This window comes from Cryptotermes secundus, unplaced genomic scaffold (assembly GCF_002891405.2).
Source record: "Cryptotermes secundus unplaced genomic scaffold, Csec_1.0 scaffold304, whole genome shotgun sequence".
Classification (NCBI taxonomy): domain Eukaryota; kingdom Metazoa; phylum Arthropoda; class Insecta; order Blattodea; family Kalotermitidae; genus Cryptotermes; species Cryptotermes secundus.
This window is the reverse complement of record NW_019721521.1, coordinates 227,204-244,240: the sequence shown is the minus strand read 5'-3', so window position 1 is coordinate 244,240 and position 17,037 is coordinate 227,204. Positions and strand designations below refer to the sequence as shown.

Below are 17,037 nucleotides of genomic sequence, written 5' to 3'. Positions count from 1 at the left end.
TCATCAGGTATATAGAGCCTTTGCAGTCACCCTTCTTTCTACCTTGTGTACCTCCCAACGCTGGCCAGTGTTTACACATTGGGAGTGCTTTGTGCAGATTTGTTGTTTATGTAATGTTCTTATGTTATGAAATGTATAATATTAAAATTAAAATTTAAAAAAATATTATAATATTGTAACTGGAATTAAAATTAGGTTGAGTGTTAAAAGGCGTATATAATATGTGGAAACCAAACCGAAAGGGACATAACGCAAAGAAATGAATTTATATTTTAAAATATTAAAATTCTAATTAGAATTGTATATAATACAGCTTTTAACACACAAAAAAAATCAGTGGCCTGTATTCCGCAAGTGAACTATACCGACCGAGCGATCACCGCTTGTAGGCGAAGTTAGTGCCAACTTTTGCGGATAGAGTTAGCGCAATGGATCCCCACGGCCGTTAATTTCTTCTGTCTAACTATTCTGGAACTGCTACACTGCACTAATATTGTCCATTCGTCGGATATGCCACTGCGAGCTTCATGATTTGAATCGACATACTCGTAGTCAATTGGTATGAGCTAAAGTAGAACACTCTGTAGTTTGCTTAATTTAAACCAACAAAATTCATTACAATTTGTATTCAAATTTTCTGTTATAATACCTTTTAGATTTGAAAAATTCTTATTACACCTCACAAGGGGCGACGTCCACTTGTTTAGATCTGTATCCTCCAATTCAGATGTTTAATGCGGCAGCCTGTTTTTCTATTCGTAAGCCCGTTGTTGTGTTACGTCTGCAATCTGTAATTCTGCCCCTAGCTTGTGCGTTGTTCCCTCTTGCAGCTTGTGGTGTTGTCTTCATTACAGGTGCGAAGACCAAAAAGCCAGCAATGCCGAGTTACACGCACCAGCGTCAGGACCGTTTAGAATCTTCCAGACAGGAGGATTTTGAGGACGGTGCTAAGACGAATATTTGGATCGCTGAGGAGAAGGTAACAAGGGGATGGGAAAGCACTGTACAGGTTGACGGGATTCCCATAATTTCTACTCTGCAAGGAATATTACTAGGATGATTACATCAAGGAGGAGCGGATGAGTTGGACATATAGCAATCTCAGAATTGGCAATGCTCAGCTTCTTAACTAACTCGATTTTTGTTAAGTCGACAATCGAAAGAAATACCTAAGCAGTTGAGAAGACTTCGGTTTCCACAAATATTCCTTGCAGGATATGTTACACGTTATAAATGCTCAAAGAAGATGATGACATTCAAATTGACATATTAATGTTTATAATTTAATACTTAGACAAACACATACTATTACAGGCTACTGTTAATAGGAAGAGCATGAGAGTTCGGGTATAAACTTTTTATAAGAACAAATATGATACATACATTAAACATTCAAACACTCAGCAGAAAGACAGAAATCTATGGGGTACAAAATAACCTGATCCAGTTGCAGGGGATCCAATATATTGTAACTGCGGGGCGGTACCAACCCTACGTCTGGGGCCAACTGGGGGTAGCCTCTGCCTCACTGGGGTTAGGAGAAAGTGATGTTCACACAGTTGTTCTCACTGCTTGGAGAGGGCACGCATCAAGTTCACTTCATTGGGGTCTCTGGGTCTGCGGAGAGGACGCACGGGCCGCTGTAACATTGGCCGGAAGTCTCCTACTGCGCTCACTTGTTGTACTGGTTTATTCTGCTTCACTGCTGTTGCTTAGGGACAATTTTCTGATTGCAGCAGCGAATCACGTGCGTGGTAAGATAGGAGCTGAAAGTGAGATGTTTTTCTGGAACAATTTCTATCGCCAGCGGCCCACAGCACTCATCCACAATGAAGGTACTCCAACTCAGCAAATGCCACAGACTGCAGTGTCGCATTGTTTGTAGTTCATGGAAGTCGCGTGAGATTCCCTCCGCATATTTCAAGTCTTTTTTAATCAGCTCGCGTTCATCCAAGAAGTTGGGAGACAAGATCACATCACTCGGAACACCCATGCTTGCATTCCGGAGTTCGTGAAACAGTTTGCACACAGAGTATACGCGGATGTTGTCTCTTCCTGCATTCATTTGCTGACCAGGGCGTTCATTCAGTAGGCACAAAACGCTTTCAACAGCTTCGATGTCTCCTGGTGACGTATACAGAGGCGGCAGGTTTGTTTCTTCTCCGTCCTCTCCCATTAGAAAAAATCTAATGTTGCTGAGTATTTCTTGATGATGTGACTCACTCCCGAAACCGTCTGGAGGCAGTGGAATCGGGTGAGTTTCTGTTGCATGTTTGAATGCCTGAGAAGCGTAGCCAAGAGGAATGTCACCGGGGTTAATGAATGCATGGAAATTATTCGTAACGCCGTCCACAAAACTGAACTCAACGAGAGCAATTTCACAGCCCAGGTACCTGCCACTGCGATCCTTGCAGCAGTAGTTGACGTGCACCAGGTGGAACAGGTGGGTTTTCAGTGAGTTGTGGTGTTTGAGCGAGCGTACAGTTTCTTCTATCTCTCTGAACATCCTGTTCTGTCTGTTTGCCTGGTTCAGCAGTCGCTCAAGCCATGCGCAGTGTGTCCTCCGTGGCCGAAATGCGTTACTAAAATCCACGTGGCTCAGTCTGTGCTCCTTGTTTCGGGCCTGTTCCTCATAGCCCCATCTCTCGTCCGCTGCCATGTGCTCCCACATCGAGGCCGCCATCTCACTGATGAAGGGAGCCCCCCTTTCTTGCACCTTCTTCTGTACGTGGAGAAAGAAGAAATCAAATCCCTCCTCCGGACTTTCCTTCTCTGTTTGCTGCGTATTGTCCATAGTCATCAATTAAACCTGCGAACAGATAATTAAAAATAAATATCGTCAAATTATTCTGAAGGCACATGAGAACCTGGAAGCGAGACAGCAAACTCATCTATAGGAACGCCTCACATCTGCGATGGATTGTATGACAAGTCGGGTGGAGTCGAATCACTCCGCCTACCTCTACCGGTGAGGATTCCTGGCTAGTGCGATAATTAATAAATTAACTCTAATTACCAGTTCTCGAAATTGGATCGTATCTACGAAAATCTCAGAAAGTTGATTACCCATGATTCCAAGAAAATATGCCTTTTATTTTACCACGTCTGTTTCTTCCGGTCATTCTGTTTCTGTCACATCGTGCACCGGCTCCTTCTTGGGAAGCTGACAAGAAACGTTCCCACATTTATGGAAGCAGAGAATTCATGACTTTGCCCAACACAACTCAACACCGGGGGCTAGTTTCACATATCAAATTCCTTATGAATTTGTTTCACCCGAATATGCTGTATTTGCGACCCTGTTAAAATTTCCTTCCTTAAATCGCATCCATAATTCCAGGCGAACAACACAATCCATAAATTTTCCTGTTTTTTTTTCTGCAAACCTTTGACATACCTATATGGATTACGTCAAGCCAGGTATATATATTGTAAGCCAATGAGATGGTTTCAGGTGGCAAGATATTGTCACGTGTAGGATGGCATGCGTAACGAAATGACGGGTTATAGTTAGGATGATTGGATCTACAATATTAACACTTTCGTTACACACTCCCTCTTAATTACACTTAAATAGAGCCTTTTCGTTGATATACACACACGCTTCATAACTCACTGTCGCACGCAACCTCAACTGGCCAGGCGGAATACGCATGCCCTCTGTCGCGTAAAGGCCGTGTTTACAGTGGCGCTGTTATGTTCCTTAAGATTAATATCAATATCTTCAGGCATTGGACAAGGGGTTTGCAATGAGCATCGAATGGACTGGACATCTGATATTCAAAACTACAAATACCGTATTTACGCATGTATAGGCCGCACATTTTTTGCCAAAAATTCACGAGGAAAACTGGGGTGCTGCTTATATTCGAAATATTCGAAATCACACGTCATTTAAAAAAAATTATATTTATAATTAGTAATACAGGGTGTAATATTCCTGAAATAATATTCCAAGAAATTATTTTTCTATAATTTGTCTGAAAATTGTGCTGCGGCCTATACACGCACGCGGCCTATACATGCGTAAATACGGTACTTGCAACACTTTCACTATTCTATACCGTCTAGAAATAACTACAGCCTTAAATATCTGTTATATTCTCACCTCACTGTTTGTAGTAATGGCTTCCGGAAATGATGATTCTGCTTGTTGCCTCAGTCCTCTCCTTGCTGGGTAACGACTGCCTTCTGTGAACACAACTGTCACAACCGTCACAACCGTCACAACTCGGTCCGCAGCGGTCTGCAGTTCTGCTTTTTACTCCAGCAACTGGTACCTGTGACGTCACAGTACCTGTTTGCGTAACACCGCCACGTCACAGTGCCACGTTGCCGGGAAGTGTTTACTGTCTGGTTGCGTAGCAACGCATGCGTTATAGCCTCGCGGTGTCCACGATTTCGACTTATAAGCGTTATGTAATAATAATTTACTTCCGCCAAGACCTCATCTAAGTAAAATTTTTTATCAATTTATCACGTCTTATAAACTTTTTACATGTCCCATACATATCATATATGTGTGAATGTCCTAACAGTATCTGATGGAGAGAGTGTAGTTATGCAGTACGCAGTTCGATCTGGCCTTCTGCTGTTTTTTAAATAAAAATAATCGCTTATTTTAAGAAGAAAAATAGACAGAATGCAGAACATAGGGACACCTTAAATGCCTTATCCATGTGCTGCAACACGAAAAAGGAGACGTAGGAAGGCCTGGGAGTGAATGTACAGACAGTTTAATTCTTAGGTCTCTGATTTAGCTCCATCACAAAGTTAGTGAGGAGGATTGAAGAGGATTATATGGTTGGCTAACTATATTTATCGTCCGTCAATGCTGCAACACTCTTCCATTCACCACTCAATTTTAGTTTAACATTATACACCTCACACTACATATTTCGGCCCCAAACGGCCATCGCCAGGTGTTACAAATATGTTACAAATATTTTATTGAACTGTGTTAAAACTGCTACACTGTCTTAGTTCGTGTTTAAATCACACGCTGTAGTTCTCTTTTTTAGTTAAAACCAAGTGAAATCCTTTAAAGTTTCTATTATACCCACGTTAATTTGGTGCATATTATTTCACCTAACTCGAGGTGTCGTCCATTTTCATAAATGTATGTCTGTCCAGGTTGTTTTCTTGGCAGCTCGCCCCTCACGTTCGTAGCCTACGATGAATACTGGACGTCAAGTTGAACAACTGGAACGGGATGGTAAAATACAGAACCTAACTATATTTGTTTAAACACTACTGTAACAGTTGCAGTGATGAGGAGGTCCCAACAATGGCACTGCCTGGCTTACTCACTTTAATGCTGAGTGCAATAACGGCATACCGGCCATCGTGCTCTGCTTCTCGCTTTCTTCGCAACACACGATTATTCTGTTTGTGAATCCATCTACCGGTACATGCCGCAGGATACGGTCTTCTTCAGTTATATTCTTATGGCCTTTCCAGCTTTTCAAATCATTATATGTAAATGGGCCTGTAACACCCCCAAACGTCATATAATCCTCTTCCATCCTCCTCACTAATTTTTTGATTGAGCTAATTCAGAGACCCAAGAATTAAACTGTCTGTACATTAACTCCCATTAACGTCTCCTGTTTCGTGTTATAGCACATGGATAAGGCATATAAAGGGTCCCTGTGTTCTGTATTCTGTCTATTTTTCTTCTTAAAGTAAGCGAATATTTTTATTAAAAAAAAAAAAGAGCAGAAGACCAAAACGAGCTGCGTGTTGCATAACTACACTCTCTCCACCAAAAACTGTTAGAATAAAAGCACGGAGTAATTCTTAATCCATTACAGACAGGGGAAACTAGCTTTCCTAACTGAACTGCGAACAGCATTTTTATTTACCATATTTCGATCCGGATTAGATGTAACCGAATTAGGGAGGGTTCACTGTATTACTGCACTGCAGCGATCTGGCTCCTTTTATTCTAAAACGTTAAAAAATCTTCGTGAAGCAGGAATCACAAAAGATGGTCTTGTCTTGTGAGGCGAGAAACATGCGTAACCTTGGCTAACTATATTTGTTTAAACACGACTGTAACAGTTGCAGTGATGAGGCGACACCAACAATGGCACTCTTACTCACTTTAATGCTCAGTGCAATAACGGCATACAGGGCGTTCGTGCTCGATTTCTCGTTTACTTTGCAACACACGATTATTCTGTTTGTCAATCCATTTACCGGTACATGCGGCAGGATACGGTCTTCTTCAGTTATATTCTTATGACTATTCCAGCTTCTCAAATCATTGTATGTAAATTGGCCTGTAACAGCCCCAAACGTCATATAATCCTCTTCCATCCTCCTCACTAATTTTGTGATGGAGCTAAATCAGAGACCCAAGAATTAAACTGTCTGTACATTCACTCCCAGGCCTTCCTACATCTCCTGTTTCGTGTTATAGCACATCGATAAGGCATATAAAGGGTCCCTGTGTTCTGTATTCTGTCTATTTTTCTTCTTAAAGTAAGCGATTATTTTTATTAAAAAAAACAGCAGAAGGCCAGATCGAACTGCGTATTGCATAACTACACACTCTCCATCAGATACTGTTAGGACATTCACACATATATGATATGTGTGGGACATGTAAAAAGTTTATAAGACGTGATAAATTGATAAAAAATGTTACTTAGATAAGGTCTTGGCGGAAGTAAATTATTATTACATAACGCTTAAAAGTCGAAATCGTGGACACTGCAGCGCTATAACGCATGCGTTGCTAGGCAACCAGACAGTAAACATTTCCCGTGATCGTGGCACTGTGACGTGGCAAGTGGAGCAGTTACGCAAACAGGTACTGTGACGTCACAGGTGCCTGTTTCTGGGGTATAAAAGCAGACCAGCTCACCGCGTTGTGACATGTGGTTCTGACAGTCGTGTACAGAGAAGCGAGTGGCTAGGCTGCACGGAGGACTCAAGCTACAAGCCGAATCATCATTTACCCAAGCCATCACAACATATATTGAGGTGAGACTATAACAGATATTTTAGGCTGTAGTTATTTCTAGACGGTATAGAATAGTGAAAGTGTTGCAAGTATTTGTAGTTACGAATGTCAGATGTCCAGTCCATTCGATGCTCATTGCAAACCCCTTGTCCAGTCAGTAATACGTGAAGATATTCACAATAACCTTTAGGAAATAAGGTGTGAGGATGTGGATTGGGTTCAGCTGGATAAAGTTAGCTATAAGTAGCGGGCTCATGTACAAAATCTCATATGTACACTTTATTGTTTTATGTGGCTTGTTTAACGACGCGATCAGGATTTCAGACTACGAGTATAGGCTATAGGGTCAAGCGATGGAATGATTATTGAACAAGTAATTTGGAAAAATTCGGAAGGAAACAGTCTTTTCTCTGATCGAGGTACTGTCGTGGCATTTTCTTATAGGGACTGAGAACAAATATGAAATACTTCAGTGCGGACAGCTGGTGTCCAGATCCAGATACGAAACCAACGCCGCCAGCATACAGGTTTAGAGAGTTCCAGCTCCACGAGTCTGCTCCGTCTGTTTTTTTTCTTCATTCTTAATTACGATCCACACAATGCTTTCATAACATTATGTCGGTCTGGATACATTACCGTATTTACGCATGTATAGGCCGCGTGCGTGTATAGGCCGTAGCACAATTTTCAGACAAATTATAGAAAAAATAATTTTCTTGGAATATTATTTCAGGAGTATTACACCCCGTATTACTAATTATGAATATATATTTTTTTAAATGACGTGTGATTTCGAATATTTCGAATATAAGCCGCTCCCCAGTTTTCCTCTTGAATTTTTGGCAAAAAATGTGCGGCCTATACATGCATAAATACGGTATATTGCTTAACCGTTTCACGTAGTTTACAGCGCGAATTCCGTTTCTTGTTTAACTGTACTCTCGGACCGACTCTAAAGGGTTCTAGTGATGGCGTGTAGCATTCGGGATTTCTGAAATTGTTAGCCCACTACATTATTTTTAAAAGATAAAAGTAGGTCTATGAGGTCACCTTGCTGTGTGTCTGTATGTGTATCCCCCTATTAACTTTTGTAATGGCTCAACCAATATTTATGAAACTTGGTACATACATCCTGTCACTTGAGTCGGTTTCAAAGGTGCAATTCATGAATCTTTCACACCAGTAATGCCAACATTACAGGCTCCCAATTTCTGAGGCCAAACCTTAATATTGCTTGAAGACCTCTATGAATCTTCATGAAGCTTCGTAAGCCATCTCAACTATGTAAATCATCATAAATCCTCCCATCATTAATACCAACATTTCAGCTTCTCAGATTTCTGAGAGATACCCTTAATATTTCTCTGACGCCTGTACCAATCTTCATGAAACTTGGTGCATTTATTTGTGGTGTATTTACGCCATGTTGGAATCGTTGAGCCACAGGAATCTGTAAATACAGCTGTTACGCAACAATAAGGAAAAGGCTGTTTTCTCGTGCCGTGCCTTGCCATGCGTGCCGAGACGAGCCGAGCCGAGCGGCACAGCGCTGCTTGCTACGCAACGTTACAGTAAACATCTCTCTGCAGCGTTGCCTATCAGCGCCACTGTAAACACTGCCTTTAAGCAACACAGGGCATGCGTATTCCGCCTGTCCATTTGAGGTTGCGCGCGACAGTGAGTTATGAAGCGTGTGTAAATCAGCGATAGCGCTGTATTTAGGTGTAATTAAGATGGAGTGTATAACGAAAGTGTTCATAGATCCAATCACCCTAACTATAACCCGTCATTTCGTTACGCATGCCATCCTACACGTGACAATATCTTGCCACCTGAAACCATCTCATTGGCTTACAATATATATACCTGGCTTGACGTAATCCATATAGGTATGTCAAAGGTTTGCAGAAAAAAAAAACAGGAAAATTTATGGATCGTGTTGTTCGCCTGAAATTATGGATGCGATTTAAGGAAGGAAATTTTAAGAGGGTCGCAAATACAGCATATTCGGGTGAAACAAATTCATAAGGAATTTCATATGTGAAACTAGCCCCTTCTGTTGAGCTGTGTTGGGCAAAGTCATGAATCCTCTGCTTCCATAAATGTGGGAACGTTTCTTGTCAGCTTCCCAAGAAGGAGCCAGTGCACGATGTGACAGAAACAGAATGACCGGAAGAAACAGACGTGGTAAAATAAAAGGCATATTTTCTTGGAATCATGGGTAATCAACTTTCTGAGATTTTCGTAGATACGATCCAATTTCGAGAACTGGTAATTAGAGTTAATTTATTAATTATCGCACTAGCCAGGAATCCTCACCGGTAGAGGTAGGTGGAGTGATTCGACTCCACCCGACTTGTCATACAATCCATCGCAGATGTGAGGCGTTCCTATAGATGAGTTTGCTGTCTCGCTTCCAGGTTCTCATGTGCCTTCAGAATAATTTGACGATATTTATTTTTAATTATCTGTTCGCAGGTTTAATTGATGACTATGGACAATACGCAGCAAACAGAGAAGGAAAGTCCGGAGGAGAGATTTGATTTCTTCCTTCTCGGCATACAGAAGAAGGTGCAAGAAAGGGGGGCTCCCTTCATCAGTCAGATGGCGGCCTCGATGTGGGAGCACATGGCAGCGGACGAGAGATGGGGGTATGAGGAACAGGCCCGAAACAAGGAGCACAGACTGAGCCACGTGGATTTTAGTAACGCATTTCGGCCACGGAGGACATACTGCGCATGGCTTGAGCGACTGCTGAACCAGGCTAACAGACAGAACAGGATGTTCAGAGAGATAGAAGAAACTGTACGCTCGCTCAAACACCACAACTCACTGAAAACCCACCTGTTCCACCTGGTGCACGTCAACTACTGCTGCAAGGATCGCAGTGGCAGGTACCTGGGCTGTGAAATTGCTCTCGTTGAGTTCAGTTTTGTGGACGGCGTTACGAATAATTTCCATGCATTCATTAACCCCGGTGACATTCCTCTTGGCTACGCTTCTCAGGCATTCAAACATGCAACAGAAACTCACCCGATTCCACTGCCTCCAGACGGTTTCGGGAGTGAGTCACATCATCAAGAAATACTCAGCAACATTAGATTTTTTCTAATGGGAGAGGACGGAGACGAAACAAACCTGCCGCCTCTGTATACGTCACCAGGAGACATCGAAGCTGTTGAAAGCGTTTTGTGCCTACTGAATGAACACCCTGGTCAGCAAATGAATGCAGGAAGAGACAACTTCCACGTATACTCTGTGTGCAAACTGTTTCACGAACTCCGGAATGCAAGCATGGGTGTTCCAAGTGATGTGATCTTGCCTCCCAACTTCTTGGATGAACGCGAGCTGATTAAAAAAGACTTGAAATATGCGGAGGGAATCTCACGCGACTTCCATGAACTACAAACAATGCGACACTGCAGTCTGTGGCATTTGCTGAGTTGGAGTACCTTCATTGTGGATGAGTGCTGTGGGCCGCTGGCGATAGAAATTGTTCCAGAAAAACATCTCACTTTCAGCTCCTATCTTACCACGCACGTGATTCGCTGCTGCAATCAGAAAATTGTCCCTAAGCAACAGCAGTGAAGCAGAATAAACCAGTACAACAAGTGAGCGCAGTAGGAGACTTCCGGCCAATGTTACAGCGGCCCGTGCGTCCTCTCCGCAGACCCAGAGACCCCAATGAAGTGAACTTGATGCGTGCCCTCTCCAAGCAGTGAGAACAACTGTGTGAACATCACTTTCTCCTAACCCCAGTGAGGCAGAGGCTACCCCCAGTTGGCCCCAGACGTAGGGTTGGCACCGCCCCGCAGTTACAATATATTGGATCCCCTGCAATTGGATCAGGTTATTTTGTACCCCATAGATTTCTGTCTTTCTGCTGAGTGTTTGAATGTTTAATGTATGTATCATATTTGTTCTTATAAAAAGTTTATACCCGAACTCTCATGCTCTTCCTATTAACAGTAGCCTGTAATAGTATGTGTTTGTCTAAGTATTAAATTATAAACATTAATATGTCAATTTGAATGTCATCATCTTCTTTGAGCATTTATAACGTGTAACATATCCTGCAAGGAATATTTGTGGAAACCGAAGTCTTCTCAACTGCTTAGGTATTTCTTTCGATTGTCGACTTAACAAAAATCGAGTTAGATAAGAAGCTGAGCATTGCCAATTCTGAGATTGCTATATGTCCAACTCATCCGCTCCTCCTTGATGTAATCATCCTAGTAATATTCCTTGCAGAGTAGAAATTATGGGAATCCCATCATCCTGTACAGTGCTTTCCCATCCCCTTGTTACCTTCTCCTCAGCGATCCAAATATTCGTCTTAGCACCGTCCTCAAAATCCTCCTGTCTGGAAGATTCTAAACGGTCCTGACGCTGGTGCGTGTAACTCGGCATTGCTGGCTTTTTGGTCTTCGCAATCTTGTAATGAAGACAACACCACAAGCTGCAAGAGGGAACAACGCACAAGCTAGGGGCAGAATTACAGATTGCAGATGTAACAGAACAACGGAATTACGAATAGAAAAACAGGCTGCTGCATTAAACATTGTGAGGTGTAATAAGAATTTTTCAAATCTAGAAGGTATTATAACAGAAAATTTGAATACAAATTGTAATGAATTTTGTTGGTTTAAATTAAGCGAACTACAGAGTGTTCTACTTTAGCGCATACCAATTGACTATGATTCAAATCATGAAGCTCGCAGTGGCATATCCGACGAATGGACAATATTAGTGCAGTGTAGCAGTTCCAGAATAGTCAGACATCTGAAGTTATTGATTTAGGGCCGAGACATGTTGTGTCATATGTGAGTGTAAGAAATGAGGAATTAATTTTTGCATTCTTGACGGACTGCGTAGTACAGTACACATTATTAGATATATTAACGCAACAGGATGCTTAAATAGAGGGTTGTACAATGGTAGATATCGGCCTCTGTAACAACTGCTATAATATTAAAATCTATTAACTTTCCTCACAAAATATACTTATATATTCGGTATGATATTCCCAACAAACTGCAGTTATTTCATTGAATGTAATGACGATGCTGTTTGGAATTAAAATACAAGTATAATCACTTTCAGATGAATTTGAGGATATCTCAGTCTGTATAGCGACGGGTGGGAGAATATTGTAGGTGTTCCCTTTTATATTATCAGTAAATAATTGTTAGTATATGTTACATACCGTTCGGTTTGCGAAATTAAATTAGTACTCATCCATAGAATCTGACACCATCTTGTGCAATAAGAACTTCGACATAAAAACTTCATTGCTCTGTAACCGGCTAAGTACTGGGTCGAAGTTGAAACTACACAGCCTAAACCTAGGAAATAAAAGCCTAATGTTCTGCCAGGTCAGTGCTTCCGCACACCTTCAGGATCAGTGGTGATATTGGTTCTGTGGGAATAAAGTTCAGATTCTGACAACTTTTGGTGCAGAATCAGAATATCAAAATCATTGACATCTCTTCAGTAATTGCGGAGATGAAACGAGAATGGACAGTGAGACACGACACGACACGACACGGCACGACACAACACGACCTTCCTGCTGTTCTTTAGTTTTATGCATTTAAAGCAAGGAATAAAAGAAAACTGACATATTAAACATGAGACCGCGGCTTTTAACGGAATGGTAGGATCTTTCAGTCGCGATGATGTAAATCGTAAATTCGATTTCAGGGCTGAACAGTAACCTTGGATATAATAACCACATTTCTATTACCTGCAGGAGTCAAGGACGTAGAGATTGATTTTCCGTATTGATGTCTCTTGCCTTGGCATGCTACCAGTTCATTATTACCATTTTGCATTCCACAGCTGTGTGTGCCTTATTTGGCATACGTTCAGAATTCTTTGACCTGTATGTAAAGAAATGCACAAATTACATACTTTTAACATAAGAACTTGGAAAAGAAATAATTTGTGAAGGAGGCCTCTGTTTTACTGGGGTTGTGCGGACTGCATTCATGTGCCTCAAGATACGGACCAGTGGAGGGCTGTTATGAAAATGGTAGTGAACTTTCAGATTCCATAATATGGTGGGAAATTCTTCAGTAACTGCACAAGTAATGGCTTCTCAAGAAGGGCTTAGCTGCATGGAGTTAGTCAATGTCATTGCCTCATTTCTGGTATACGCTTGAGATTCTTGAACAGCTTAAGTGGATCCCACTGAAGAATAGATTTCTTGTTAGTGATCACAAGAGTTTTGAACCGTGTCCTTGGGAACAGGAACCGCTGTAGTATGACAGTAAAAATTTGAAAGGAATGCAGTAGAAAATATAACTGTGACACATGTAAATTCCATTGGAAATGCTATATTACAGGGGGATGTCATGTGGCTATTTTCCTTTTCATGTTGTCTTTGGTTCCACTGCAGTTTCTGTGATAGTTCTATTAAGTGCTGCTATTAATCACTATTCTGTCCTCCTTAATTTTTCTCTTTTTTATCCAGATCCCCAAATTCAGAACAACTGTAGTGATTTTTGATGAGCATTTGGATGGAGAGTATCACTATATTTCTAAGAACAATGGGTTCACATTTACGGAACATGGGATAAATCCTGGATCTTGTCAACCTGTTACTGGTGTAAGATTATGTAATTATTTTTTGTTGCAGATCCATGTCTGTACATATTGAGATTTGCCAACCGACTTGAGTTTGGTGACAAAACTCATGATGTATCAATGACAGCCTTGCGATTGGTACAAAGGATGAAGAAAGATTCTATACATATAGGTCGGAGGCCATCTGGACTTTGTGGTGCTGGTAAGTTTAATGCTTGTACATTGTTGTAGATTTCATTTTCAGTTTTATTCCACCTGTAAATTGTGCAGTCTTGTCAATTTCACAGAAAACAGAGTGTTGACTAATGATGAAAGTGATTTTCTTCTCTTCAGAACTGTTTGCTTTCCAAAGAATAAGTTGCCATTTTGTTGTTCTCATGTAATGTATATCTCCCGTTTTTATGAACATTTTGTATTTTTTTTAAAACTGCTCTGTCTAAGAGTGTAGTTGTCATGTATTTTTTTAATGCTAGTGGGGTGGGACTAAGTCCCTTGTACTGCGGTCACTTCTGGCCTATTGTACCAGCCCCAGATGATAGGTGAGGGTGATTGTGGAGCAATTGGTGGAATTAAGATTGGCAGGGGAAACCGAAGTACTCGGAGAGAACCTGCCCCAGCGCCACTTTGTTCACCGCAAATCCCACTTGACCAGACCCATGATTGAACCCGGGCTGCCGCAGTGGGAAGCCAGCGACTAACCTTGGCGCGGCCCTGTCATGTATTTGGTTCCACACCAGTGATGTTCAATCACTGTGCATGATTGAAAACTTTTGGGCCTGTGATGATGAATCGTAAACTGCACATATCACTTTGATATGTCACATATTCTTATCAGTATCTATTTTTAAAGATATTTCAACCAATAATTTTAAAATAGCCCTTACTGAAAATAACAGTAAAGTCTCGAATATTCTGTGTAATGGATTCTATCATTTAGTTATATTAAGAATAGTTAGAATTAGTTAGTATTAAGAATTATAATGTTCGTATTACAATTTAGTCAGATTACATAAATATCCAAATATGGAAAGATAAAAATGTTCATGTAATCTTATTAGTTTTTCCAGTCAAATGTTGGAATATTTAATTGGAAAAGGCTGTTAAACTTTACATTCCCCCATCATTCAGCACTGCATAACCTATTGTTCAGCATATGTAACTAGCCTGAGAATATTAAGTTCTATGTAGCACTTATTGGAAGTAAATAAAAGATATTACGTGGGGCATTGAACAGTAACTGTCTCATCAAGCATTAAGGGTCATTTGAATTTTTATTAGAAAATTTTGAAAGTATAGCACTAAAAACACTACACTCTATACAGTGTTCTGCTGCATTTCATAAGGTACTTACACCTTGTGAGTTCATCTCATTTGTCATGTTACTTACTTGCCTTACTAATTCTAGCTCTCCTGATGGCAGCTCGACTTCATGAATTTAACCGCACCGTCTCAGATATAATCAAGATTGTGAAAGTACATAAGTCTACAGTTAGGAAAAGGTAAAAATGAATATTCATCTGATCACCAAACAATGTTTGTCATAAACTGACACTAATCAGAAGGTGGTAGTGAATTACTTTCAGACTTAATGTACTAGTATAAGCATATGAAAGTGAACTTCAAGGAATGCTCACTTGGAGCCATCCAGATGAGCTGAAACATGTCGCATAGTTTTAACATAGTTAATTGCACAGATGTGGTGATGAGTTAATTTCTTATTTGTTGTGTTGACAGTTATATATGTATGTATATATACATATATGCGAAAGTAAAGCTTGTTAGAACGATTATATAACAATAATTTATAAATTTAATATATTCCAGGGTAGGGCAAGTGGGGTAGCCACCCAGGGCTCTGCACAATGATATAATGAAATATGTAACATAATACTTCTCATCCACCTTCATAGTTTTGTGAGCAGCAAAATCATATGTTAGTTCTCAGAATTCTAAGTTCAGAACCAGTTACTGTTAAGTGAGAATCTACTGTATATTAGTCTAGCTGTCCCAGTTTCATGATTGTGCCCTAGTGATACATTTTAATTACAGTAAGCTGTGAAAAGCTTATTTGCTTCCTGACATCATAATGGAAAAGACATAGAACTGTTGCCAACAAAGTAGCCAAATTTTTACAGTACCCTACAAAACAGAATCATACTGTCATATCTTAGGTCATTTCAGGCTGCTTTTTCATTTTGGTTGATATTTTAAGACCTTTTTGGAATCCTGTCAGAGCCCACCCTGTCAATGTGTTCCTTCCAGTTTCTCATGTCTTGTTCTGCGATTAATCCATTTTGGTCCATTGCTAATGGTTTAGGAGTTATGACCATTTGTTTGTAACAAATATGGCTAATTCAGTTCCTCATATAAATCTTTTATCTGTGGAATTTGCAGTTCTGTCCTACATTTTTTTATGGTCCAAGTGAAATGGAAGTAAGTTAATAGAGGTGAGACAGAAGAGTTCCTGTGTCACCATTATTTTTCACAATATAGAGGAACAAAATAATTATCACGTGTTGGGTGTATAACGTGACAAATACTTCATGCCTTATTTGATATAGCGAATTTATTGCGCATCCGCTCTTACAATTACACAATTTATAATCTCACTATTACTGCCATCGACAGTATTACAATTCTCTTGTTTCCATTCACTCTGAAGAGTGCTAGACTGTAACTGGCTGGTTACTCTCTCTCTAGAAACTCACTCACTCGTAACTGGCTCAGTCCTCACTATTGCAAGTACTTGACGGGTGACACAGTAGTTTCTCTCTGCTTTGTTTAGTGTCTTGCTGAAGTAAGCTATGACACGCTCTTGTCCGTCCTTTGACCGGTTTCACTATGGCGTCTTCTACAGGGATATCTTCTTCTTCTGCCGTCTCAGGTTTCCTGTCCACTGAGGTCGGCTTTTCTTCTTCTGGATGTGCCTCCATTTCTTGGCAGGCAATTGTCTCCATGTCTCTTTCTGGTTTGGTTTCAGAAGCCATCTCCTTGTGGCTGCTGCTGATATTTTCTCGCATGGCTTCTGTCCTTGCTTGGATAGCTTCAATTCTATGTTGGAGTGTCTCATCCAACTCTGACCACCTAGCTCGCATTGCGGCCTTCATTTCTTCCTTGTCGGCCTCCCTATCATCGCTCAGTTTGGCCAGCAACTCTTTATGGCTGGCTTCCGTCTTCACTTGGGTAGCTCTTGTTTCTGCATCCATCTTTTCTCCCCAGGCCCTCATCTCTTTCAGCAGGAGTTCCATCATCTGCTGTACATTACATTTGGTGTCAGAAGTGGTTTACGAACTTGAACATGCCTCGATGAATAATCAAATTTACGAGTGCATCGACTATTAATACTGTCACAAAATGGATGCATGACAAGTATCTCAGTTACCAGTAGCAGAAACTTTAACATTAATCCTAAGCTATTTGGAGATGGAGACCGCCCTGCCCCTGTCTTTATTGAAGCTTCTATTAATAGTGTATCTTGT

The 17,037-nt window shown here is 40.8% G+C and overlaps 3 protein-coding genes across 8 annotated transcripts in view; 2 read left to right on the top strand and 1 right to left on the bottom strand.

Moving 5' to 3' along the window:
* Positions 1-17,037, top strand: part of LOC111875467 (transcription factor IIIB 90 kDa subunit) — a 98,992-nt gene that overhangs the window by 66,894 nt on the left and 15,061 nt on the right. For 4 of the 5 annotated variants that reach the window (XM_023871741.2, XM_023871742.2, XM_023871743.2 and 1 more), the window contains exons 6-7: positions 13,611-13,760; positions 14,964-15,057. In XM_023871741.2, coding sequence (XP_023727509.1) covers positions 13,611-13,760; positions 14,964-15,057 — 244 coding nt within the window. Of the gene's footprint in view, positions 1-11,359; positions 11,568-13,610; positions 13,761-14,963; positions 15,058-17,037 lie in introns of those variants that run through there. The other variant, XM_023871744.2, reaches the window with a different exon arrangement.
* LOC117283185 (protein maelstrom homolog) lies at positions 1,262-11,357 on the bottom strand. Of its 2 annotated transcripts, none has more exons than XM_033755818.1 (2): positions 11,279-11,357; positions 1,262-2,809 (listed from the first exon to the last, which is right to left on the bottom strand). In XM_033755818.1, exon 2 carries the CDS (start codon positions 2,798-2,800, stop codon positions 1,700-1,702), a length of 1,101 nt encoding a protein of 366 aa, XP_033611709.1. In that variant the 5' UTR covers positions 2,801-2,809; positions 11,279-11,357; the 3' UTR covers positions 1,262-1,699. The 2 variants fall into 2 exon arrangements, with proteins under 2 accessions (XP_033611709.1, XP_033611708.1); XM_033755817.1 differs by lacking the exon at positions 11,279-11,357 and adding an exon at positions 4,109-4,488.
* Positions 6,841-10,776, top strand: LOC111875470 (protein maelstrom homolog). Its single transcript, XM_023871750.2, has 2 exons — positions 6,841-6,990; positions 9,449-10,776. The coding sequence occupies exon 2, from the start codon at positions 9,458-9,460 to the stop codon at positions 10,556-10,558; it is 1,101 nt and encodes a 366-aa protein (XP_023727518.1). The 5' UTR covers positions 6,841-6,990; positions 9,449-9,457; the 3' UTR covers positions 10,559-10,776.